The sequence below is a fragment of the Halichoerus grypus genome, chromosome 2, assembly GCF_964656455.1.
Source record: "Halichoerus grypus chromosome 2, mHalGry1.hap1.1, whole genome shotgun sequence".
Lineage (NCBI taxonomy): Eukaryota > Metazoa > Chordata > Mammalia > Carnivora > Phocidae > Halichoerus > Halichoerus grypus.
This window is the reverse complement of record NC_135713.1, coordinates 204,427,083-204,453,012: the sequence shown is the minus strand read 5'-3', so window position 1 is coordinate 204,453,012 and position 25,930 is coordinate 204,427,083. Positions and strand designations below refer to the sequence as shown.

Genomic DNA, 25,930 nt, shown 5'->3' with positions numbered 1-25,930 from the left:
GAAGGCAAGACCCGTGGCCAGAAAGGTTCACGGCAGCAGCTCCTTCCACCCTAGCCAGTCTGCGTCTGTGCCTTCTGCGTTTGCAGCCGCGGGCGTCCTAGGGGCTGGAAGACGGGGGCCTCGTTCACTGGGGCAGCGCTCTTGTTTGTGGGGACAGCTTGTGTCCCATTCCTCCAGAGCCGGTTTTTAGCACTTACCTGCCAGCAGCGGCTGTGGTCCCCGGGGGCCTTCCAGATGCTCCGGGAGCCCGAGTTGAAGCACCTGGCCTGGCCTTTAAGCCAAAATGGTTACAGCCAGTTTGGGGGCCTCCTATCGGCCCCTCCCTGCTGCTTCCTCTTCACTCCTGCCCCCTGAGGACCCGGCAGGGTAGGATAGAGGAGGCTGGGGGAGCCCCAGAGCCCTCGCTGGAGGGATAACAGACTCCTTTCAAGAGAGAACAACTGCCTCCATTGTGACCTTGCCGCTCCTTGCTAATTTCTGTAATGCCCCCGGAAATCAGAGAACTCGTCCCTCTTCACTGAGACCAGCTGGCCGTGTGGCCCTGGGTAAGACATACTAGCTCTGAGTTTGTCTTCCGCATGGGGCCAGGGAGTTGGCTGAGCTCCCTGGCTTCTCCCAGGCCAAAGGTGGTATAATCATTGGGGCAGGACCCTAACCCCTGCAAAAAAAAAAAAGCCTGGGCTAGTCCTGGTCCCGTGCCCACCACCAAAATGCTGCTTACGAGTCAGTACCACGCATTGGCCCAGCCAGTGCCCACTACCGGGCATCGCTAATGTGAAGTTCTAGTGCGCCGGCAGGAGTGAGATCCCACTCCTCCCTCCCCAACACCTAGGATGAAACCAGTAGGCTGGGAATGTCACTTTATTTGTATTTGATTCATGGGGTTGGGCTCCCAGAAACAAAATGGGAGTGGCGTCCATAGGCAGGGAGACCCAACCAGCTGGGCTCCTGGCCCAGAGCCTTATTCTGGCCTTCGGTAGGCGGAGACTGTCCTTCTAAAGCACGGCGTCCGCCTTCTCACCGTCTTCAGGGGTCCTCCTCCCCACCACATGAGCTGTGGACGGGCCCTCCAGGCCTGGGGGGAGGTTGTGGAGGGTCCTGAGCTCCGAGGTGACCAAGTAGGCTAAGGCACGGCAAGGCCCACGGAGTCATAAGGGCTCTCCTGGAGGTGCTCCCTGCTGAGGCTTCGGGCCGGGTGGGGGCTCCATGCAGCCACCAGCCATCCAGACGTAGTCTGGGTGCACCTGGCCCTGCACAGCCTCGCTGACCATCAGCTCGCCATCCACAGCAAACACACCCTTCCCGTCCTTGGGCTCCAGGCGGAAGGCGAGCACAGGCACATACACCAAGTAGGGACAGTCATAGTCCATGTGCCGCCCCTTCTCCATGGCCAGGAAGAGGCGCAGCAGCATGGCCCGGGACACGCCGGCCCGCACGTAGAACAGGTGCATGGTGCCGGCCGCACACCGGCCCATGGGGGCCGCAAACATCTCACTGCCCAGGTGGGAGTGCAGCAGCGCCAGCACCAGCACGAAGTCCTGCTCCGGGACCACGGTCCAGTGCGGGGGCACCGGCTCCTCCAGGGGTACGAGGTGGGCGTCCGTAGGCCCCTGCTGGTCCTGCCGCTCCCCAGCGGGGGGGGCGGGCCCCTGGGAGACCACCCTTTCTGCGGGGAGGTAGGCCAGCGTGCCCTGGTAGACACGCAGGGCCGCCAGGCGCAGGAAGGTGCCCAGAGTGAAGCGCATCTCCCCTAGACGCCGGAACTTCTCACTCTCCAGATCCACGTCGGCGATGAAGCCCCAAGCCAGGCTCAGCACGGAGAAGAGGCGCAGCCCCGAGGCCGTCTGCAGTGACAGCAGGTTCACGGGCGCCAGCAGCCGGCGGCAGAGCAGCGAGGTGCAGTTGGTCAAGAGGTCCTCGTTAGTCACCTGCTCATAGCTGCAGGGGAGAGAGGTCAGATGGGGCCCGGCAGGAGGCCTCACGCGTCCTCGCCTTCCTCGGCCTGGGGACTCGAGGTGGGCGGGGGGACACTGCGTCCCTAGGGCACTGGGAGGAGGGACAGATGGGGCAGGCGGAGGCAGCCAGCTGGAGTCACCCAGAGAGGGCCCCAGAACTGGGGGTGGAGTCTCCAGAGAAGAAGGAATAGAAGTGACGTCGGTATATGGGAACTTAGACAAGAAAACCTGGCAGGAGAGCGGCACCGAGGGGAAACCGAGGCCCACTCTGACCCTGGGCTCTCACCCGGCATAATGGTTCAAAGAGGCTGCCAGTGCGTTGCCAGAGCCAGCTGGAAGGCTACACAGGGGCTTCCGGATGGCGGTCTCCCAGTCCGGCCGCTCCATGAGCCCGTTCACCACCTGTTAGAGCACGGGGCGGGGGGGGGGGGGGGTGCTCAGCCTGGGTAGCGCAGCCCCCCCACACACACCCAGTCCCTCCAGGCGGGCCTCACCTCATGCATCAGCCCGTCCCCAGACATGACCACCAGCGCATCCCAGCGCCCCAGCTCCTCAACCCGCACCAGCTCCCGAGCGTGGTTCCGGCGCTCTATGGAGAGACAGGGTGGCCACGGGGGTCTGGAGGGCCGTGGCAGGGAATGCTCCCCGCAACCCCTCGGGGAGGCACTCACCAGTGAGCATCAGCGTGAAGGAGATCTCGGCCTGAGCCAGCAGGGGCTGCACGTGGCTGCGGAAGAGCTGCAGCGCCTTGCCCTTGCCTCCGCGCGGGTTCAGCAGGACCAGCACGCGGCAGGGCCGGGGCAGCTGGCTCCTGGCGCCGCCCGCTGGAAAAACAAGCCCCAAAAGGCCGCGTCCCCAACCGGCCACTAGGGGGCCGCGGATCACAACAGGGGTACTGGGGTGGAAACGTGGGGACTGAAATCTCCTGGAAATTGATCCAACAGAGCCTGGCAGGAGGCAGCGGCCTCCAGTGGGGAGCTCCAGGAGGGAGCACCTCGCCCTTGCCACCCCGGTCCCTGGCTCGAGCCGGGCCAGCTTCTGGCCTCGTGTCGGGAAAAGTGGTTCGATTGTCCCCAGCCCCTCTCTTTTGCCCAGCTGACTCTGGCCATTCTTCCTGGCAAGGGAGGAAGAAACACCCCACCCCACCCCCCGCCACAGCCCTTCCCCACCGGGACCCCACAAACCTGGATCCATAACCTCGACCCGCGGCTCCCGCTGCCAGGGCGTCCCCAGCGCTGTCGGGGAGCTGCCCGCGGCGGCGGCTCCTGCCTTCAGCTCCTTATCGGCGCTGCCCAGGCGGGCGTCGCGGTGCGGGCTGAGGGGTTCGCCCTCCCCGCCCGGAGCCGGGGCCGTGGAGGCACCCGCGTCATCCCCTGCGGCTGCCGGATCTGAGGGAGAGGAGACAGCGCTGGCGGAGTCCGGAACGGCCCCCTGAGGTGGGGAGCGTCCAGCTAGATCCTCGGAACACTCGCGGGGAGCCGCGCGCTCCGGCATCGCCTAGTCCTCCGAGAGGTCCAGAGAGCCGAGCTCTGGTGCCACCAAGGGCGCTCCGGTCCTAGAACTGAGCCCCCACCCGCAGAGGCGAAGGGTCTCTTCCTGGGGGCTCTCCTCTCAGGGGCGTCGGGTTCCGGCCCGACAATGAGTCAGTGCCCCGTGGCTCTCTCGGTCGCACCAGCTCCTCACCCCCCCCCCCGGGACTGCCAGGGGGAGGGGGGTCCAGTTGCGTAAAAATGCCAGAACTTGAGCGGACATCGCGGGGCACGAAGTTCGGCGCGAGCGATCGCCGCCCCGAGCCGGCCGGGTGGCCGCGTCCACTACCCCGAGCTCCAGAGCGGCGGGGGTCGCCGCACGCGCCTCCCAAGGCCGGGCAGCGCTGCAGGGACGCGCGCCTCGCTCGTGGGAGCAGCGCCGGGGTCGCGCGAGGGCTGAGCCCGAGCCCCGCCGCCGGCCGCCGCCTCCCTCCGCGGAGCGCCGAGTGGGCGCCCAGGAGCCACGAGCGGCGAGAAGGCAGGGCGGGAGGCCCTACCCAGTCGGTCCGGTTTGCGGGGGAGGCGCCACCTCCGTTCCCTACAGTAGCCTAGGGCGGAACTCAGCTCGTCCCGGGCTCGGCCCCACGTCTGAGCGACAACCGGAGCGCCGGACTAGCGCTGACTGCACGGCCTCTCCGCCTCTGGCCTCAAACTTTTTGCTCAACTTCGCCGCCAGGCGCCGCGGTGCGGGGAGTGCGCTGGGCCTCTGCGCCCGGCCTGGCCACACCCCGCGCTCCCCGCGCTCGCGGGGGTGGAAGCGGCGCCCGGCGGGGCCTGGCCTGCCCGCCCCACGGTCAGCGCCCCCGGGTCGGCCACGCGCAGACGCTTGGCTGGGTCCCGGAACGCGGTCACGCGCGCCCGCCGCTCAGACTGGGCGACCGGCGAGGAGGCGCAGAGCCCCGGGTCCGGCCACGAGCGGCGCGCCCCGAGCTCAGCGTCCCGGGCGCGCAAAGGTGAACGCGCGGCGCGCAGAGTCGGAGCGGCCCCGGTGGGGCGCCTGGCGCGCGCGGCTCGGAGCTGGGGGCAGAGCCTAGGCTGCCCCTGGACGCTGCGACCTCCCGCCTCGGGGTCTTCCCCCTTCGCGCGCCCCGCCCCAGTCCCCCGGAATTCGAGGCCCAGACCCGTGTGGGTACCCCTCCTCTGTGCCGAGGCGCCTCTCCTGCCGCGCCCGCTCGCCCCCGAAGGATTATTTTTGGCTTCCTGGCGCGGCAGCCTGGCAGCGCAGCCACCGAGCCCGAGGCAGCCAGGCGCCCCCCACCCCCACACCGCGGGAAGGCAGGCGACCCGCCGGGGGGGGGGGGGGCGCTGCGGTCCGGAGGAGGGGGCCTTTTCAAGAACCTTAAAAGTCGTATCTTTTCCCCAGAGGAAACCATCGAGGCTCACCTGGGCGAGAGAAGCTGCCCCGCAGCAGGCGATCCCGGCCCGCGCCCCTCACCCGCCAGAGGGGAGCCTGGCGGTGTAAACAAGGTCTAGGGGTCCCCGTCGGGATTGGAGAGCCGCACAACGGGGGAGTGGCCCCCGCCGCCTCCCGGCCCCACCGGCTCAGCGGGAGGATGCAAGCGCCCCGGGAGTCTTCACTTCGACGGAGGCAAACGGCGACACGTGTGTCAGTGTGTGTGTGAGTGATATACGTGTCACGGGCAAGGGTCTGACCTGAACGTGTCCGCGACCAACTCGAGTTAAGTCCCTGGGGGGTTGTTTGCGGAGACCCGGAGGAGGACGTTGCCAAAGCCGACTAGGTGACCTGACCAGGTGGGGCCCCAGTTAGAGAAGGCCTAACCCCCTGAAGGGCGCCGAGGTGGTCCGGGCCCAGCCCGCTGCGTGCTCCCGCGCCCACGGGGGCGGCCACCAGCCCCTACAGCCCTCGCTCTTCTCCACGCCCCTGAAAACCGAGAAGCCGCAGGGCGCCCGGCGCCCGTAACTCGGGCACGCCTCCGCGGGGGTCTCTTCCGGGGGACGCAGGCCACCGGCCCCGTTTCCCGGCACCTGGGGGGCGGAGCCCGAGGTCCCCGGCTAGGAGGGCGGCGCGGGCTGGGACGCGCGGGCCCGGGGCCCCGCGGCTCGGCGCGCGTCGCAGTGGTGCGCGCTTCCGCCTGGCGCGGCCCCCGGGCGGCCCTGGCTGGGTCCTGAGCGTCCCGAGCGCGTTCCGGGAAGGTGACTCAGCGACGCGCTCCAGGGTCGAGAAACTCCGTACAACTTAAGAACGAGGGGAAGGAGCTGGGGCGTCGTCACCCTCTCGCGGCGCCGCGGCCGCGGTCTTGAACGTCCGGGCCCCCCACCCCCACTCCCCAGGAATCCGGCACGGGGAGGGGAGGGCAGCGCTGCCGCCGCAGTGCCGTGGTCACGCGATGCGGGGACGCGAGCGGCGGCGGGAGGGGGAGCCTCCGTGCGGGAGCCAGAGGGCCAGATCCAGCCCACCCTCCCCTCTTCCTCCTCCCCGCCCGTCTTCCCCTCCAGTGAAGGCTAGGGTCGAAGGCTGGATTGGGCGCCTGGAAAACGCGGGACGCGGGGCGGTGCTCCCTAAGATCTCAGCCTTGGAGGGAGGTGGCTGCGGAGAAGGCCAGGGCAGCCTCCCCCTCTCCCCCGCGCGGGAGGGCACCTCAATCAGGCATGAAGAGCCGCCGCTTTAAACCTTGGAGTCCGGTGGGAAACTGAGGCACAGGGAAGGGAAGACCTGGCTGTGCAGGAGTCCGTGGTGAGAAAGCTCGCCTGCTCCAGGGTCCCTCTCTTCCTTCCAGCGCCCCAGGCTGGAGCCCCTGGGAGTCGCAGGGCCGGGCGGGGGCGGGATTGACCAGAAAGCCTGCGGGCGAGGGGAGGCGGGGCAGCCTGCTGGCTTCTTTATCCGGCCTCCGGGGGCCCAGTGGGAGGGAGGTGAAGGGCAAAGCCCTCTGGCCCCGGTTCCAGTCCACACAATGGCTCCTCTGTCCTCCCTGCCGCCTCTTCCCCTGCCCCCCTCACCTCCACGGTCTCTGCTCTGCCCCCCTCATTCTTGTCATTCACCTCCTGGTTCCCAGGCTCCGTCTCTTCAGGCTCGCACTGACCTCCAGCCTCTCTCTAAAGAACCGTATCTATTTCCAGCAATTCACCCATCAGTATCCCAGGCTCAAGAGACAGGATTGGGCAAGAACAGGATGCTTGTGGCCCTTGGACAGTTGGGGGAACCGAAACCCTGGGAGGTGAAGGGTCTTGCCCAAGCTGCGGAACCGGTTCTCAACGGAGCTGAGAAGCGGGCCCAGGAGTCCTGCCCCCAGCCTGAGACACTGGGCCCACCCCAGACTTCTCGCTGATGGTTGAGTGTCCGTTGACCCGGTAGGTGGCTTGCCACAGAGCTTGCCCCCATGCCCCCGCTGTGCAGGGTCTCCCAGAGCAAGAGGAAACATCTTGAAGCCCTCTCCAGGCTTCCTCCCCCATGTCCTGATCAAGCAACTAGACCCTGTGCCCAGCAGGTCCACCGTGGGCCTGGCCTCCGGCTTGATCGGACCTGATTCCCAGCTCGCCTTGAAGGTAATACCTGTCTCACAGGTGAAAGAGACTGCCTTTCTGTCTCTCCCAGCCACCCCCTTCCTCCTCATGGACAGCCCCCTCCCCAGGGAGACACACCTGAGAGCTCCTAAAGCAGGAATTTACTGGGCCTGGCTCCAGCTCTCTGGAAACTTGGAGCCAAGGCCGCCCGATGGCAAACGACTTGCTTTTATTAGGATAGGATTCCCGCCATCCCACCGTTCCCTGAAGCAGTCCTCCCTGGGAAGTTTCAGCTCCCAAGCTGAGTTGCAGAGCCTCCGGCCTCCCTTGACCTTGAGTCCTTTCTGCCTGGGAGGCTGCAAGAGCAGGGAAGGGAGGTGTCCGTCCCCGCAAACTCTTCTGCAGACTCGTGTTCTAGAACAGCCCCAGATGTGGCTTTCCATTCTGAGAGTTTCCTAGATGCTGCTGACCGTGCCAGGCGTTGGGGGGTGGCGGGTGTGCCACACGTGGAGATCCAGGAGGGCAGACTGGTCATGCAGGATTCTTGGTTGCTCGCAGGGAGTGTTCAGAGTTTCTGTTTCTGCTGTAGCTCATCGACTCTGGGCGTGTGGTGCGGTCAGCCTCGCTCTACCTTCTGCGTGGCCTTCTCGTCCTCCTGGGTGTCCTTGCTGGGGCTGGGAGCACAGGTCTTGTCTGGGCTCTGCCTTCCACCCTCACCTGCAGGCCTGCCGATTCTAGCTCCCTGACACGGTCGTTAGCCTCCGGAGCCCCCTCAATGTGGCAGCCTGCGGGCCACGCCCGCTCCGCTCACTTTCAAAGCCTGCCCAGCAGCTGAAGGCCGTTCTGTTAGTTTCTTGGGGTCATTGTAACAAAGTGCCAGGAACCGGGTGGCTTGCCAGAAATCTACCGTCTCACAGACGTGGAGGCCCAAGTCTGAGATCAGTATGTTGGCGGGGTCAGTTCCTTCTGGGGCTCTAGGGGAGGATCTGTCCTAGGCCAGTCTCCTAGCGCTGGTGGTTGGCTGGCAAGCTTTGCTGTTCTTGGCTGGGCGATGCATCACCGCATCTCTGCCTTCATCTGCCCTTGGCCTTCTCCCTGTGAAAGATTTGGCTGAATCTGTTCCTTAGGGTCTGCATGATCTTCTGTGGAAGTGTTCTTTTGCAAATGCAAATTGCTCTGGGAGGAAAAAACAAGGAGTCATTAGGACTCTAGTGTGAACTAATTGTTCCACATTTTCAATAAAAAAATGTGCACATACGAGGTGTCCTGAAAAAGGGACATGCTCATGTGGGTGTTGGAGGAAAGGGGTGTCTGGAAGCCGGACCTACCCTCCTCCCTGCATTGTCAGGGAGCGATCTGTTGGGAGGGGTTGTTTATGTCTGCACCGGCTGTCACACTTCCTTGCACGCCCAGGCTTGCACACTGCTCCCTCGACTTTCAGATCTCGCCTCACACCTTGACTTATGGTGTCTTTGGCTCCCTGAGAAGATGCGTTTGTTCCCCAGTCCTTGGAAGAACAAAACTGAGTTGTGTGTTAGCATATTGGGTTCCCATTGATGCCCAGATTTATTATCTTACCGCTCCAGAGGTCAGAATTTCAAATGGAGCAGCAGGGCTGCGTTGCCCTGCCTGTTCCAGCTTCTAGAGGCCACCTGCATTGTTCGGCTCAGGACCCTCCCTTCATTCCAAAGCCAGTGGCACAGGACTTCAGATCTGTCCGCTTTACTTCTGTTGTCTCATCTCTGACAGACTTTCCTACCTCCCTCTTCCTCCTAGCAACCCTGTGATTGCACTGGCCCCACCCAGATAATCTGGGATAATCTCACCCTTCTAGAGCCTTAATGTAGGGCTTCCTAAGCATCCGCAAAGTCTCTTTTGCCATATAAGGTAACATTCACTGGTGCCAGGATTATGACCTGGACATTTGGGGGGCTGTTATTCTGCCAACCACGGATGAGGAGGGAAAGTCTGGGAACTGTGTCCTTTCTTGGCTACAGAACGTTCTTTTTTTTTTTTTTAATTTGATTTTTTTAAAGATTTTATTTATTTGAGACAGAGCACACAAGTGGGAGTGAGGCAGAGGGAGAGGGAGAAGCAGACTCCCCTGCTGAGCCGGGAGCCCGATGTGGGACTCGATCCCAGGACCCCGGGATCATGACCCCAGCTGAAGGCAGATGCTTCACGGACGGAGCCACCCCGGCGCCCTGGCAATAGAACTTTCTGACATTCCCCACGTCCCCCAGCGCTGCCAAGCGAACACGAGCCAGAAGCTTGCTTTCCCCTGCTGGCACCAACACGTGATTCTGTCGACTTCTGTGGGTAGAGGTCCCTACGAAGAAAACCGGTTCCCAATTCTAAAAATTACCCAAGAGAGAGAAATTGGCATCTTGGCTAAATATAGTCATCCCAGAATTTCAAAACCCCAGCTTTTCACCTGAGAAAGGGTTGGGAAGCAGACCAACCCATCCTCTTTCGGCCTGGCAGAATTCCCCACTCAGCTTTGCAGGAAGGGTTTGCCACAGGGCGCGGGCCCCCTGGGTACCGAAAGGAAGTGTGTGGCCCTCTCAGCTCGTATCATGTGATCTGGCAGTCCCTCCTCTGTGGTAAGGCTGAACCAGACCAGCCACACAGAAAATCGTGGCTAGGAACATTCCACAGGCTGTCGCTGACCTCAGCTCCGGTCTGAGCCTAAAGCAGCCCCTGGCCTGGTCTCTATTGCCCAACCCTACATCCTGGATACTTGCGAGGGGAGAGAGTGTCCCTTTCTGAGGCCCCAGCCAGCCCTCCACCCCACCCGACTATGCCCACTTGCTCATTTGCCCTGGTTTGGAGACCCCGGGCACCCAAGGGAAGAAGGGCCATGCCAAACTCCCTTAGGCAGTTCCCCAAAGGAAAACTTGTGGGCGTCAGGAAGAAGGCCCCGGCACCATCGTGGGGGAGCAGGAATGCAGAGCAGGCAGCATCCGGGCCAGGGGGATGGGTGTGTCCACAGCTTTCCGGGGGCTTGTTGTGCAATGTTTTCCACTTTCACATCGCTCAAACGCTGAGGTGTGTCCTTGGGTTGTTCCCAAAGCAAACAGACAGTGGACTGGATACAGCCCCAGGCTGGACACGGCGTTTGCACTGGTGGTCTGGCGCTGTCCCTCCTACCTGAGGGTGGACCCCGTCTGCCAGGGGGAGGTGAAGTGCCTTCTCACCCCAGAAGCACGTGCTGCCTCTGGGAAGGCCCGCTGGAGGCACCCCACTGACCCCTGGTGGCCACCTGGGGGATGCGTCCCTCTCCTCTTCCATCCAAACCGGGCAGCGGCTCAGGCGTCCTCCTCCATAGATGCCATTTGGGGCGTGGTAGCTTGGGGGCAAAAGAGGGGCACGGATGCCCTAGTTCGCCCAGCTACACAAAGACGCGGATGCTGGAGCCCGTCTTGCCTACCCCTGCTGCTCATTATCCACATCCTGAAAATAGAAATTTCCCTTCCCTGGAGGCTTGCGTCTTGAAGGTCAAACCCTTCGACTCTTTTCCAGACACAACCCTGGTAATCTAAGCAATAACTATACAGGATGGGCTGGACAGCTGGGGCCGAGGAGGGGAGCTGGGGGCAAGGGACACTGTAACCTAATTGCACACGTGTGCCCCTAAGCCTTTGTGCATCAAGGGGAGTGATTTGCTGAGCCGACAGGAGAGCCATTTCCAAAAGCAGAGTTCCGTGTTCTCTCTGCTCACCGCCCCGAAGTCCTGGCCACGGCCACGTGACTAGCATCTTGAGAATGAGTTAAGATGTCATTTCTCCTTCAAGGCATCCTCAGATGATCCTAGCAGCCTTCTCTGAAACTCACTTTCAAAACGGAGTGGGGAACCAAGTGATCACCTGTCAAAGCTTACAGACTAACTAGTTAGTGACATTATTTTTTAGAAGCAAACCAAAAACGGAAAGGACCTGGCGAGTGCTCCTGAGCCGTGGGGAGCTTACAGGTGGCTGCAGAACACCTCTTTTCTTTTGTCTTCTTGTCTCCTTCCTGGAACGGCAAACATCGCGGGTCTGCACACGGAAGTCCTCAAGAAGTGCTTGCGGGCTGACCTCTCCCAACCGCATCCCCCTGGCAGATGCAGCAGGATGACCAGGAGGGGGGGCCACACCCGGGTGCCAGGAGGCCGCTGTGCTGATGCGGAGAGCCCGGAAGGGCACGGTCCGACACCCCACCTCCTCCTCGCTGGGCACGGCAGGCTGACGGGTCCCGGGAGGGAGGGACAGATGGCTCCGATGCAGAGTTAAAACGGTACCTCAGTCTTCCTGACTCGGATGGCCTAGGAAAATCCATAGCATCGGAACTTGGCACTTGCAAACAAGCACAAAGTCCTACCATTTTAGGCTGAGTTCCAGGTGCCATGTGACAAGTGTCTGTGACTGCTCGGTTCTCAGACTGAGAACTCTGAGCACTTAAGGAGGGAAAACACTCAATATCTGCAAACTATGGTTTGCATGGGATCGGGTCTGCCTCCTTCAGCTCTTGGCAGGCACGAGTGATGTTCCCAAGGGGAGAGGCATGTTGAGTCCTCGGGTGGATCTCTTACTCGATTTGCAGCCTTCAGCGCTGCGGGAGGCACACGGGCTGGGGCAAGACTGAGTGGGAGCGGGGAGCCACAGCAAAACCCAGGACACCGAGGGCCATGTCCCTGCCTTCTCGGGCATTTCTGAAATGCTGGAGACCCTGAGTGGAAAGCTGGGGGCGCTAATTCTAATTCTAGACCAAGACTTACAGGTTGCGAGCACTCAATAAAGACTAGCAGGTCGGGGGGGCGCCTGGGTGGCTCAGTCAGTGAAGCATCTGCCTTCGGCTCAGGTCATGATCCCAGGGTCCTGGGACTGAGCCCCGCATCGGGCTCCCTGCTCCACGGGAAGCCTGCTTCTCCCTCTCCCACTCCACCTGCTTGTGTTCCCTCTTAGGCTGTGTCTCTCTGTGTCAAATAAATAAAATCTTAAAAAAAAATAAATAAAGACTAGCAGGTCAACCATGAAAAAATGGACCTAACAGAAGTGGAAAACAAAGCTAGGATTACCCACCAGTCCTTGAGAAAAATATCTTTTAAAATGAGGTTCCTTGGGGTACCTGGGTGGCTCAGTTGGTTAAGCATCCGACTCTTGGTTTCAGCTCAGGTCATAATCTCATGATCTCAGGGTCCTGAGATCGAGCCCCACACAGGGCTCTGTGCTCAGCGTGGAGTCTTCCTGTCCCTCTCCCTCCCACTCTGTTCCTCCCCCCACTCGTGCTCATGTGCTCTCTCTCTCTCAAAAAAAAAAAAAAAAGAATATGACATGAAAAAAGCCAGGTGCAAAGGCCACCTATTGTGTGATTCCATTTACTTGGAATGTCTGGAATGGGCAAATCTGAATTTTATTTTAAGTGGAGTTCACACCCAATGTAGGGCTTGAACTCATGACCATGAAATCAAGAGTCACATGTTCTACCAACTGAGCCAGCCAGGCGCCCCACGGAATGGGTAAATCTGTAAAGACAGAAAGCAGACCGGTGGCCGCTAGGGGCTGGGGTAAGAGGGACGTGGGAGTAATTGCTTAATGGATGTGGGTTTTATTTTGGGGGCGATGAAGATGTTTTGGAACTAGATGGAGGTGGCAGTTGCCCAACACTGTGAATGCACAAAATGCCACTGAACTGTCCATTTTGTGTTTTGTGCATTTCACCTCCAGTTTTTTGTTTGTTTGTTTGTTTTTAAATAAGGGACTTGAAGGAAAGGGCAGTTCCCCCTCTCAGGATCATTCTTGTGTGATGCACAAAATCTCCATTTTTAAAGCTGCAGCTGAAATTCGGACTTGGGCGGTGTTAAAGATAACGTTATTCAAGACTCTTGTTAGAGATGGCTGAGGCAGGTTGTGACAGGTGTAGGGACCCCCACACTGGGGTCTGGCGGTGGGAGGCAGAGAGGGGCCTCAATTCCAAATACAAGGAAAAGTGGAGATTTATAGCCAAGGAGCTTGTCGGGGACAGTGGGGGGTGGGGGTGTCGGTGGACGAGAAATTCCTAAAAGGAAACAGGAATAAGGCAAGATTCTGACTCATCCAACCTAGCAGACCTCGCTGGTGGCAACCAGAGTGATCAGACACCACCCCGGCGGGGGGCAGGCGGGTGTGGTGGAGAGTGAGGGACCCCAACAGATATGGAAGGTGATCAGACATGGAGGGTGGGGCATTCTGGCAAAACTGACCAAGCGGGTTTCTTGCTAGAACCGGACTGTGCAAGGGGAGGCACAGGGGGAGCCCAGGGTGGGAGGCCTGAGCAAAAGGAGAGCTCAGGTGAGCCTGATTAGACCAGGGAGAGAGTCTTGGTCAGCGAGAAAGTGCGGTGACCCCGCTGTCTTTTCCAACCAGTCCCTCTTGGGCATGGAGTCATTGGAGTCCAGTCCTTCGGCCTCATGTAACTGCCAGGGGCAGCTTCCCTCTCCTTACGAGGATGAGGGGTGCAGTCATCACTGGGGTAGTATTAGTGGGAGGGATTTTACCTCCTGTAAAAAGCAGTGTCACCTAAGTGCTGATCTTTGGCGGTCCCTCACTCCCATTTTCTATTTACTTCCCTGTGTTCCCCCAGTAGGTCTGCAATGCGTGTGCTGGGTTCCCTACTGAAGTATAAATACCTACAGAAAAGCGCACAGATCATAGACATTGTATTTATGAGCCAATGCACTATTTTTTTTTAATTTTTTTATTGTTATGTTAATCCCCATACATTACATCATTAGTTTTAGATGTAGTGTTCCATGATTCATTGTTTGTGCATAACACCCAGTGCTCCATGCAGAACGTGCCCTCCTCAATACCCATCACCAGGCTAACCCATCCTCCCACCCCCCTCCCCTCTAGAACCCTCAGTTTGTTTTTCAGAGTCCATCGTCTCTCATGGTTCGTCTACCCCTCCGATTTCCCCCCCTTCATTCTTCCCCTCCTGCTACATTCTTCTTTTTTTTTTTTTCTTTCTTAACATATATTGCATTATTTGTTTCAGAGGTACAGATCTGAGATTCAACAGTCTACTGATATATTTTTTTAAGATTTTATTTATTTATTTGACAGAGAGAGACACAGTGAGAGAGGGAACACAAGCAGGGGGAGTGGGAGAGGGAGAAGCAGGCTTCCCGAGGAGGAGGGGGCCCGATGCGGGGCTCGATCCCAGGACCCCGGGATCATGACCTGAGCCGAAGGCAGGCGCCTAACGACTGAGCCACCCAGGCGCCCCAATGCACCGATATTAATAAAAACAAATACATCCTAGAAACTCCTCGTGCCCCCTTCCAGCCCTGCCCACCACCCAAGGATAACCACGTACGCGATGTATTTTTATTTGGGAAAAAAAACACTTAAAATTTAACCAAAGTAAAAATACATTAGAGATGGGGGAAAATTTTTGTTTTAAGTAGACTCCACACCCAACGTGGGGCTCTACGGACTGAGCCAGCCAGGCGCCCCTAGAGATGGAAGAATTTTAAATCCAGCCTTTTGGGGCACCTGGGTGGCTCAGTCGGTTAAGCGTCTGCCTTCGGCTCTGGTCATGGTCCCAGGGTCCTGGGATCGAGCCCCACATCGGGCTCCCTGCTCCGCGGGAAGCCTGCTTCTCCCTCGCCCACTCCCCCTGCTTGTGTTTCCTTTCTCGCTGTGTCTCTCTCTGTCAAATAAATAAAATCTTAAAAAAAAAAAAAAAATCCAGCCTTTTTTTTTTTTTAAAATCCGTGAAGTCTCTACCAACTAGGCAGAGGTGGTAAGTGCTAAGAGGTTTCTAACTGGGTTCGGCCTTGGGATATTCCTAATGGAAAGCGGAGAGGAGGCAAGAGACAATAGGTACCAGGTCTGCTGATGACCTGGGGACTTAGGGTCACTTAGCACTGAGGCTCCCAAACGAGACAGCACATTGGACCCCCCCTGGGGATCTCCTAATGTGCAGACAATTTTGGGAACCGCTGACTTAGCATAAAAGGGGGATCTGTAGCCTGTTTCCCAAGCAGGTGGGCAAGCTCAAAGAACTCACAGATTTCTGTAAATGCCACAGAAAACTTCTTGAAGGGCATCATGAGCTGTCTGGTCCCAGCGACTACTTCATGTTTGGGGATGAATCAGGCAGGCGTAGTGCGGAAATGATGCATACTACCACGATCTCTCCCCACATCCTCCCAGACGCTGGCATGGGAATGTGGGGACGGTGACAAAGCTGGCTGCATGAGAAGGGGACTGGGGTCTCTGGAGCTATTACAGTCACTCCCACTAGGTGGTGTCAAAGCAGGAGCGCTCGTGAATTAAAAAGCTCAATTAAATCTTATTTCCCTGTTGAATGGTAATACAATTTTATAAACACTTTTTCTTAATGTCTAATTGGTATTTAATTACCAGAGGATTCTATTCTCCCTTGTGTGTCCATGAAAGATAAAGTTGCCTTCCCATTAGGAGTACTTTAAGACTTCACCCTAGCGGCTAAGCCTCAGATACTTGGATTGAATTACCCAGCTGCCCCCCAACCTGTCCACACAGTAGTTTCTTTTCTTTTTTTTTTTTTTAAAGATTTTATTTATTTATTTGACAGAGAGAGACACAGTGCGAGAGGGAACACAAGCAGGGGGAGTGGGAGAGGGAGAAGCAGGCTTCCCACAAAGCCCTTGGATGCAGGGCTCAATCCCATGACCTTGGGATCATGACTCGAGCCGAAGGCAGACGCTTAACGACTGAGCCACCCAGGCGCCCCCGCACAGTACTTCCTGACCTCAGTCAGATTTCTAACACCCTGACCATGCTTCTGTAATGACTGTTTTGGAATAACAGTTTGAAATTTATGGAGGAATGGAAAGGAGGAAGACATTGTCAGGTGGGGAAGGGAAGGGAGGTGCTGAGATGCTCTCACATCAAAGGTTACCTGGCTTGTGAGTTGGTACTATGCATAAGCTGGAACTTGGGCTTGTGTTGGTGTTTGCCGTCTTTCCACCAGCCCGGATATCCCACTGGTGTGAAGCCTTCCCGGGCAATCACTAGAAAGACAATTTTTCATCCAAGAAAGGAGCATATGTGTCTGAAAGCACGGATTACCTAGGGAAGTGTTCCAGTTATCTGTGTCTGAGTAATAAATCACCCAAAAAACGTCGTGGCTTGAAGCAATAATTTATTGGGTCCCGCGTGGGTTGACAAGGCCCAGATGGGTGGTTCGCACTGGGGGACTCACGTGGTTACAGGGGCAGTGGGCTAAATGTCTGCGATGCCTCTCTCATGCGGGGACGGTTGTGGCTGGCTGTCAGCGAAGAGTTCAGCTGGGGCTGTCAGCCAGAGCAGCGCCCTGCGGCCTCTCCATGTGACATGGCCGCTGGGTTACAAGAGGGAGTATCTCAAGAGCAGTCATCCCAAGAGATCCAGGCAGAAGCTGCGAGGCTTCTCGTGCCCCAGCCTTGGAAATCCCAGAACCTCACGTGTAGGACATTCTACTGCTCAAGCAAATCACTGAGTCCTGCTCAGGTTCCAGGGGAGGGGATTAGGGCCCCTGCCTATGGCGTGAGGAGCGGCATCCGTTTAGAGAGAGAAGGAGTTGATGGCGGCCATCTTGGAGAGTCTTGTTACCTACCTCAGGAAGTAAGAATTGGTGCAACTTTATTTTCTTTAAGATTTTATGTCTTTATTTGAGAGAGAGAGAGAGCGAACACAAGCAGGGGGAGGGGCAGAGGGAGAGGGCGAAGCAGGCTCCCCGCTGAGCAGGGAGCCCCAACGTGGGGCTTGATCCCAGGACCACGGGATCGTGACCTGAGCCGAAGGCAGACGCTTCACCGACTGAGCCACCCAGGCGCCCCAGAATTGGTGCAACTTTAGAGAACTGCTTTGCCCTTAAGGAAACCGGTTTGTAGCTTAAGAATAGACTCCATAAGAGGCGCCTGGCTGGCTCAGTCAGTGGAGCATGGGACTCTTGATCTTGGGGTTGTAAGTTCAAGCCCCAAATTGGGTGTAGAGATTACTTAAAAATAAAAATCTTGAAAAAAAAAAAAAAGAATAGACTCCTTCAAATATATTTTCAGGAACCCGGGTGCCCTGTTACTCAAGGCCCCGGCTTCCTTGATCTCTGTGCTTTAACCGAAACCAGCTGTCTCTGCATGACAACACTTATCCTTAAGCCGGCTCTGCTGACGTTCCACTTCCCTCTTAACACAAGTGGTCAGCCTTTAGTAAGCTCTTAATTTGTGCCAGGCAGTGTGCTAACTTTCATTAAGGAGCCATTTTCACTAAGGAAATGCGTCTTGTCGACGTGCACGTGAGCAAAAGATCTTATTTTTTTCTAACAGCTGCCACCAGCTGTGTTCTGGCAAAATCCCCGTTCTCACTGGGCAGAAAGCTCCCCAGCAGGCACCTCAGTCTGCCTTCCAGCCGTTTTTGGTTGTTAACACAGCCTCACTCTGGTGTTCAACACTTGTTCTTTTCAAAAGTCTAAGTTTTCTCAGATTACCCCCCATCCTTCCCCTCCGCAGGCCAGGCCTGAGGCCCCAGCGGGAAGAAGCAGGGACACGTATGTCTTTGATATCACTGTGTCCCCCTCTTCTGTGCTTACTTGTCTGAGGTTGAGGCCAAGAGGAGAGAAATGGGAAGCAGATGTGCTCCCTATAGTGGCCGCGACGTGGTTCTCCTGGGCTCTGGGTCTTCACTGCTGATCTAGTTCATTCTCTAGAGCTCGGTTGCCCGTCCTCAGCGCTATTGACATTTTTGGGGTTGGATCATTCCTTGTCGTGGGGGCTTGGCCTGGACATAATTTAGCAATATCCCTGGCCTCTGCTCACCAGATGCTGGTAGCTCCTCCCCAGCTTTGCAACCAAAATGTGTATAGGCATTGCCAAATGTCCCTCGGGGGCCAAATGACCTGGTTGAGAACCAGTGCCCTGTAGGCGTGATGTGGACAAGCAGGGGCCCCACAGGCCTGCCCACGAGACACTCTCTCCCAAAGGGCTCCCCTGAGTTACACATTCTTGCACATCATTGTGTGACAATAGGCAGAGCATCACCAACCAGGAAGGCTCACCCGAGCTTTGGGATCTAAGAGTTTTATTGGGGTTTCGTTGTGTAGGCACCTTGATTAAATTACTGACCATCGATTGAATGCAATCTCCAGCCCCCTTTGTTCCCTGCAGGTTGAGCTCATATAACATGGTTTATCATCAATGATCTGGGGGGTTTGGGGGGCCCAAACATGAATAGCAGACATTCCTATCACTCGGGAAATTCCGAGGATCTAGAGGTGACCTCTGAGGACCCAGGGACAAAGGCCAGCCAAGTTCTTGATTACAGAAAGTGTTTATAATGTCAGCGCTGAGAGACATCTCCCAGCCAGCCCACCAGCTGCTAGTCTTCTGAACTTAAAATGTGGGATGCATTTTATTCTTGGTAGTGGGGGCTGGTAGGTAATTCTTGGAAAACAGGAAAGATCCCATTGGGCACCTCCGTCCACCTTGTCATACATGCACCATCTCATAACCCTGGGCAGGTGTTACCATGGTCACTGTTTTATAGATGAAGAAACACAGGTGCGGGATGAGGGAGTGCCCCAGGCGATCCAGCAGAACCAGGACTGAGTGCAGGGGCATCGGACCCCAGAGCTGTCCCCTCACGGGCCAGGGAGCCCTGACTCCTGCCCTGACAGGCACAGCGTCCTCATCCCACCAGCTCCCCACACGGCCTCCACAAACACCTGTCTTCCTCCTGCAAAGCCCCCCCTGCTCTCATGCTGTGCTGTGGGCGGGAGGGGCTCCCCCTCTTCTCATCTGGGACATCTCTGGTCTCCAACCACAATCTTCTCGGCTCCCACTCCTTCTGAGAACGTGGAGGACCTTGGGATCTGAGAACTGGACCCCTGCCACAATCTCTCTCTGGCCTAGAACATTCTGCATCCTCAGCTGACCTCAGCCCCCACTCTCAGGGCTGCGGGGTAGACCACACCGCTTCTCACATGCTGAAGTCCATTATGCCCATCTGTGCTGTTTTCTCCCTCCTATGGCCACACTTTCATTCAGGCCTACCTTCATTTTTTATTTTATTTTTAAAGATTTTATTTCTTTTAAATAATCTCTGTACCCAACATGGGACTCGAACTCACAACCCCAAGATCAAGAGGCGCATGCTCCACCAACTGAGCCAGCCAGATGCCCCTTGGCCTATCTTTTTTTTTTTTTTTAAGGTTTTTTTTTTTTTTTTAAGATTTTATTTATTTATTTGACAGAGAGAGACATAGAGAGAGAGGGAACACAAGCAGGGGGAGTAGGAGAAGGAGAAGCAGGCTTCCCCGCGGTGCAGGGAGCCCGATGTGGGGCTCGATCCTAGAGCCCTGGGATCACGACCTGAGCCGAAGGCAGACGCTTAACGACTGAGCCACCCAGGCGCCCCTTTTTTAAAGGTTTTATTTGACAGAGAGAGAGAGAGAGGGAGAGCATAAGCAGGGGGAGCAGCAGAGGAAGAAGGAGAAGCAGACTCCCTGCTGAGCAAGAAGCCCGATGTAGGACCCGATCCCAGAACCCTAAGATCATGACCTGAGCAGAAGGCAGACGCATAACCGACTGAGCCACCCAGGTGTCCCCTTTCTTTTTTTTTTTAAGATTATTTATTTAGGGGCGCCTGGGTGGCTCAGTTGGTTAACCATCTGCCTTCGGCTCAGGTCATGATTCCAGGGTCCTGGGATCCAGCCCTGCATCGGGCTTCCTGCTCACTGGGGAGTCTGCTTCTCACTCTCCCTCTGCCGCTCCCCCTTCTTGTGCTCTCTCACTCTCTCTCTCAAAAAAATAAAATCTTTAAAAATAAACAAATAAAAATAACATAACGAATGTGGTTCCTTTTCCCGATTGCCTCCTGGCGAATAAATATGTATAAACATTTCCCACCTCCCTTCACTTCATAGTTCATATATGCCAGACCCTGTTCTAACTGCCTGACATGTATTAACAAGCTTACCCATCACAAAACCCTTCTAGGTAGGAATTATTATATAATATTATATTATGTTATATTATATTATATATAATAGTCGAGAGTCCGATGCTTAACCGACTGAGCCACCCAGGCGCCCCCCTCTGCTCATTTTGTAAAGAATGTCCTCTTTGAAGTTTGAAGTGAGACTTCACTTGACCAGTTTCAATTTTTTTCTTTCTCTGTAAGACCCGTCTGATCCTTGAGGGTCCAGACCCGCTGAACGTTTCCCGCAAGAACGAAACCACTCTGCTCAGCACAAGGTGACATGTTCCATATTCAACCTAATTTTGGTCTTCAAGTCTAAGAAAACAATGATACTGCTGATAAATGAAATGCCGGTTCAGCACGATCAGTAGAAACATGATCTCCTCTGTTCTAAAAACGTGAAGACAGGGTGGGGGGACAGGTTCAGGTTGGGCAGGAAGAATTGTCCAAGAAGGGTCTGAATAAGACAAAGAGAGGTGTGTTTAGGATTGCTCAGCCTTGGCCCCTGATGGATGAATGATTTGGAAGGCAAGGTCATCTTCGGAACAAAAGAGAACAGTTCAGGCAATGATTCAGGAGTTTTGCATCCATGATGCTCCACTCCCACTTGAACTTTGGAAAAATATGAAGCCTTTCTCTGTTTTCTTTCTCTGAACAGGCCTCAGCAAGCTGAGACGGAATGATCTTTATTTCTAAAAATAATACCAACTTGGATCTCAGAGCTGATTCTCTCTATAGGACACCAGAAACCATGCTGGGGGCAAGAGCAAAATACTGAGCAGACAGAGCCAAGCACGCAGGGAGTGACCTTTCCCAACTTCAGCAAGGACAGTGATAGGGAACAGCTGCTGAGATGACCACTGGAAAACCTGAGATGGAATGACAGTGAAGAGTCCTCAATAGGACAGAACCCACCTATTGTGGGGTTTTTAGTAACTCTTGCTGGAGGCCTCTGGAGGTATTACAGGGTCTCACAAATATCCATACCTCATTAAAGACTTTGGTTCAAGTAGAAACCTTCTGGTGCTTTCTAGTGCCTTCTAGAACTTCTGCAGAAGCTCCTGCCAAACAAGAGCTGATTCCTTGCCCATATCACCAGATTCCAAGCAGCACTGGCAAGAGGAGATCAAAGAGAAAGACATGGAAGCAGGAAAAAGGCCAGAGGCAGAAGAGCCTGAGAAGGTAGGAGATGAACATTAAGGACACAGGTTATAACAAGTCATGGACCAAATAATTGAGAAAGTCACAAGGTGCCTGGCTCAAGTGTGCCACATTTCAGGTTCGAGAGGGTCTAGGCTCTTTAACAGCGAAAACCCCCAAACAGTACAAATATCCAACAGTAGCTGTGGTCCATTAATAAACTGGGACATTATCGGGGGGTAGAGTCTCTTACTGCCCCAGGGACTCTGAGAGAGGCTGCAGGTTGCCCAAAATGGGCGTGGTCTTGGGAGCCAGACTCTGGGAGCCAACTCTTAACAGCTGTGTGACCTTGAGCAAATAATTATGTCTTCCTTTGCCTCCATTTTTCTCCTATAATATAAATGAGCAGAGGGGGACGCCTGGGTGGCTCAGTCGGTTAAGCATCGGACTCTCGATTTTGGCTCAGGTCATGATCTCAGGGTTGTTAGATCGAGCCCCACATCAGACTCCATGCTGGGTGTGGAGCCTGCTTAAGATTTTCTCTCTCTCAAAAAAAAAAAGAAAAAAAAAAAGATTCTCCCTCTTCCCTACCCACCCACCCCCCGCTCACTCTCTCTCTTAAAAAAAAAAAAAAAAAAAAGGACCCCTTTCTCCTAATTTCAGACCCTGTATCAGAGTTCTCCAGAGAAACAGAACTGACATTATATGTAATATAAACATTATATCTACAACATTGTGTGTAGATGGATATCCAAAATCTGATGGAGTAAGGCTGGCAGACTGGAGACTCAGGGAAGAGATGCAGTCTGAGTCCAAAGACAGTCAGCTGGCAAAATTCCCTCTTGCTCCAGGAGGTCAATCTCTGTTCTAGTCAGGCCTTCCACTGATTAGATGCGGCCCACCCACACTATGGAAGGTAATCTACTCAAAATCCACGAATTTAAATGTTAATCTGATCCAAAAAATACCTTCATCTGGGGCACCTGGCTGGCTCAGTTGGTGGGATGTGTGACTCTTGATCTCAGGGTTGTGAGTTTGAGCCCCAAGCTGGGTGTAAAGATTACTTAAAAATAAAATCTTAAAAAAAAAAAGCCTTCACAGAACTATCTAGAATGATATTTGACCAAATACCTGGGCACCATGGTCCAGCCAAATTGATCATCAAATGAACCACTGTAGACCCCTAGGAATTTACACAAGGAAAAGCCTTTTGGAGTTAAGTCTGGTGGGAGATGAAATGAGCAGAAGCTTAGTAGGTATAGCCTTGTCTCAGCTTGCGGTCGCCCAGCAGCAGGCACCACGACAAGAATGTGTGAACAGCTTATGTGGGAAGTGAAACTAGGGAGCAGCAATAGGGAAGAGTGTGTGTGTGGTGGGGGGGGGGGGCGGCGCTGTGTGACTGAGCAGGTTATGGCCCAGGACAGCTGGGGAGACTCAGAGTTGTCCCCAGGGAGTGGCAAGGAGCTGGACTTTCACTCCCTGGCTCTTCTCTGGGCTGCCCTGTGACTCGCCGGACCAAGGCCCTTTGACACTGCTGCTTTGAAACATGGGGAGATCTGTCAGCTCTCACTTTGTCTCCACAAAAATACGCACAGATCATTTCTTTTTTCTTTTTTTAAAGTAGGCTCCATGCCCAGTGTGGAGCCCAGCGGGGGGCTGGAACTCAGACCCAAGATCAAGACCTGAGCCAAGATCAAGAGTCGGATGCTTAACTGACTGAGCCACGCAGGCGCCCCGCCCCCCACAGATCATTTCTAAATCGGTTTGCTTGCCACATCGTTCAAGCCACATTGTATGTGAGCACCTCCCAAACCATCAGTGATTCCTTAAGAAGCCAACTTTTTGAGAGCTGCCAAATATTCTGCTGCGTGGAGGTGCCGTAACGTAGTCAGCCCTTGTGTGATTAAGGGGCACTGGGTTGCTTCTCGCTTTCCTGTGGCTAAATGCTCTTCAGTTGTGGGTTCTTTCTCTGGGCGCTGAGAAGCGGGCCGTGCTGTGCTGTCACTTCACGCCTCTCCTCGGGGAAGCCCCTGAAATGTTGCCGTGGGGGCATCAGCCCCAGTAGCCACACACGATGAATATTGTGAGGTGATGTGAGCATCACCACTCCGCAGGAGGACATATCTACCTGGGCAATAGGGGCCGATACACCAGACTAAGGCCAAGACCTCCTGTTAGGATGCTGAGGCATCACACCCTCCTGAGGTCTTGGCCTGACGGACCATCAGCCGCCCGAGGCATCCTGGAATTGCTGCAAAGCCCAGGCAGGGCTGGGAGATGGGTCCCCGGGACTGCTTGGCTCTCCCCTTTCCGACAAAGCATTTATCAAACATTAACTGTGCGCCGGGGGCTGTGCTAAACCCGGCAGGACCCAGTAATGGGACCACGTGGCAGCAACCGCTCAAGGAACTCAAGGACCAGTAGGGGGCACTATGGAGCGACTAACTGGTTATACCCAAGACCTGCTCTCCCCTCTTGCGGAGCACGCGGCTGCCCAGCTAGAAATAATGACCGTCTCCGGCCTCGTCTGCAGGCTCACCCCAGGACTGAGTCCACAAATACATGTTGAGTACCTACTATGTGCCAGGACCTGGAATATTTTGGGAGCCACCAGGATGCCACATTAATTATTTATAAAGTGTGGCTTTCCAACCAGGGCCCGGCAGAGTGGCTCCCGCGAAGAAGGGTGGCGAGAAGAAGAAGGGCCGTTCTGCCATCAACGAGGTAGTGACCAGAGAATACACCATCAACATTCACAAGCGCATCCATGGAGTGGGTTTCAAGAAGCGTGCCCCTCGGGCACTCAAAGAGATCCAGAAATTTGCCATGAAGGAGATGGGAACTCCAGATGTGCGCATTGACACCAGGCTCAACAAAGGCTGGCCAAAGGAATAAGGCTCAACAAAGGCTGGCCAAAGGAATAAGGAATGTTCCATACCGTATCCGTGTGCGGTTGTCCAGAAAACACAACGAGGATGAAGATTCACCAAACAAGCTCTACACACTGGTTACCTATGTACCTGTCACCACTTTCAAAAATCTACAGATAGTTAATGTGGATGAGAACTAATCGCTGATTGTCAAATAAAGGTATAAAACTGAAAGAAAAAAAAGGGTGGGGTGGGGTGGGGCACCTGGCTGCCTCAGTTGGTGGAGCATGCGACTCTTGATCTCAGGGTTGTGAGTTTGAGCCCCATGTTGGGCGTAGAGATTATCTATTTTTTAATTTAATTTAATTTTAATTTTTTTTAAGAGAGAGAGAGAATGCCCGTGGTGGGGGGAGGAGCAGAGGGAGAGGGAGAGAGAATCTTAAGCAGGCTGCATGCTCAGCATGGAACCTGACACAGGGCTTAATCTCACGACCCTGAGATCATGGACCTGAGCTGAAATCAAGTGTCAGATGTTTAACCGACTGAGCCACCCAGGCCCCGAGATTACTTAAAACAAAAAAAAATCTTTAGGGGCGTCTGGGTGGCTCACTTGTTCGTTGAGCGTCTGCCTTCGGCTCAGGTCATGATCCCAGGGTCCTGGGATGGAGCCCCGCATCGGGCTCCCTGCTCCGCAGGAAGCCTGCTTCTCCTTCTCCCACTCTCCCTGCTTGAGTTCCCTCTCTCACTCTTTCTGTCAAATAAATAAATAAAATCTTAAAAAAGAAAAAGAAAATAATCTGGGGAAAACTTTCAACAGTATAATCCAAATGTTCATTTTTATTTTTTTAAAGATTTTATTTATTTATTTATTTATTGAGAGAGAAAGAGAGTGCACAAAGGGGAGGGGTAGAGGAAGAAGAGAGAATCTCCAGCGGACTTCCCACTGAGCACGGAGCCCAGTGCAGGGCTTGTTCTCATGACCCTGAGATCATCACCCAAGCCGAAATCAAGAGCCAGACGTTCAACCAACTGAGCCACCCAGGCACCCCCAAATGTTCATTTTGTATGTAATGAAGCATCACATTAAAACAGAACATGGCTCTGCTGTTCTTGATCCCAAGCTGAGATGACCCACCTCCCCTGAGGGTGCTTCTGGTGACAGCAGGTGCCCAAATCCCAGCTTCATCCTGAGACAGTCTAGGAGCCTGGCTGTCTTCCGGGGACCATGAGATGGCTCCCAAATGGTTATCCCAAATTCATCTTTCGTGGCCCTTCCTCCCCATCTCATCAGTGGAGAGATAAGGGATGTTTGTAGGAACTTTGGCACTGGGGCTTTGTGAGAGTGAGTACTTCCCAATCTTACATTTTGTGATTTCTTATCGAGACTCCTACAGTTGAGATGGGCTGGCTGCACCCAACGGATCCAGAGATAGATCCCGTCCAGAGATAGGGATGCAAGGATGAACAGAGTCCATCCCTGCCTTTTGGAGTTAAGTCTGGTGGGAGATAAACAATCACCCAGCCAGTGAGGACCAGCTGGGGACAGGCTAAGCTGCTCTCCGAGCCGATCCGACCTTACCTGCGTGTGTAACAGAGCAGAGGTGGGTGGTCTAAGGCTGGCCAGGTCAGCCAGCGGCCCAGGTGGTGAGTTGGCTCTTCCATCCTCAACATGTGGCCTCCGTCTCTGGACCAACAGCGGATGTGCCGGGGTGTCCATTCCTGATGGTGGAAGACCAGGGGGGAGGAGAGGCCTGGGCACTGCACGCATCACTTCCGTTCTCCCTCGACTGGCCAGATGTGGGCACGTGGCTGTATCAGCTGCAAGGAAGGCTGGGCCAGGACCCCAGCTGGGCTGGTTCTAACATTAAAAGGAAGAAAGGAGAAATGATATAGGGTCATGACTGGTGGTCTTTACAAAATATAAATTTGCAAGTGTGACCAGTGTCTAAGAATGTATTGCTGGGAGAGCCAATACCAGGGGACTTTGATCTAGTCAGAGAGGTCTGAGAAGG

General features: G+C 55.4%; 1 protein-coding gene, 1 long non-coding RNA gene and 1 pseudogene across 7 annotated transcripts; 2 read left to right on the top strand and 1 right to left on the bottom strand.

Annotated features, from left to right (window-relative positions):
* Positions 1-845: 845 nt before the first annotated feature.
* SPHK1 (sphingosine kinase 1) lies at positions 846-6,576 on the bottom strand. Of its 6 annotated transcripts, none has more exons than XM_078066133.1 (6): positions 6,485-6,576; positions 3,140-3,343; positions 2,627-2,779; positions 2,450-2,544; positions 2,242-2,357; positions 846-1,938 (listed from the first exon to the last, which is right to left on the bottom strand). In XM_078066133.1, the coding sequence occupies exons 2-6, from the start codon at positions 3,147-3,149 to the stop codon at positions 1,149-1,151; spliced, it is 1,164 nt and encodes a 387-aa protein (XP_077922259.1). In that variant the 5' UTR covers positions 3,150-3,343; positions 6,485-6,576; the 3' UTR covers positions 846-1,148. The 6 variants fall into 6 exon arrangements, with proteins under 6 accessions (XP_077922259.1, XP_035944523.1, XP_035944528.1 ...); XM_036088630.2 differs by lacking the exon at positions 6,485-6,576 and adding an exon at positions 6,084-6,223; XM_036088635.2 differs by lacking the exon at positions 6,485-6,576 and adding an exon at positions 5,138-5,526.
* Positions 4,301-22,661, top strand: LOC118533375 (uncharacterized). Its single transcript, XR_013445220.1, has 7 exons — positions 4,301-4,437; positions 4,848-5,102; positions 5,942-6,179; positions 6,499-7,888; positions 9,003-11,221; positions 20,110-20,183; positions 20,567-22,661. It is a non-coding gene; the product is annotated as an uncharacterized LOC118533375 (long non-coding RNA).
* An 819-nt stretch (positions 22,662-23,480) lies between these two features.
* LOC118533422 (large ribosomal subunit protein eL31 pseudogene) lies at positions 23,481-24,172 on the top strand (annotated as a pseudogene).
* Positions 24,173-25,930: the final 1,758 nt, after the last annotated feature.

What these genes read in the sequence shown, in the direction of transcription:
- SPHK1 (XM_036088627.2), bottom strand. Translation starts at nt 3,449, where the DNA reads ATGCCGGAGCGCGCGGCTCCCCGCGAGTGTTCCGAGGATCTAGCTGGA. An exon ending in GGTCGAGGTTATGGATCCAG is followed by an intron (nt 2,780 to 3,139) that starts GTTTGTGGGGTC and finishes TTGTTTTTCCAG; the next exon opens with CGGGCGGCGCCAGGAGCCAG. An exon ending in GGGACGGGCTGATGCATGAG is followed by an intron (nt 2,358 to 2,449) that starts GTGAGGCCCGCC and finishes GTGCTCTAACAG; the next exon opens with GTGGTGAACGGGCTCATGGA.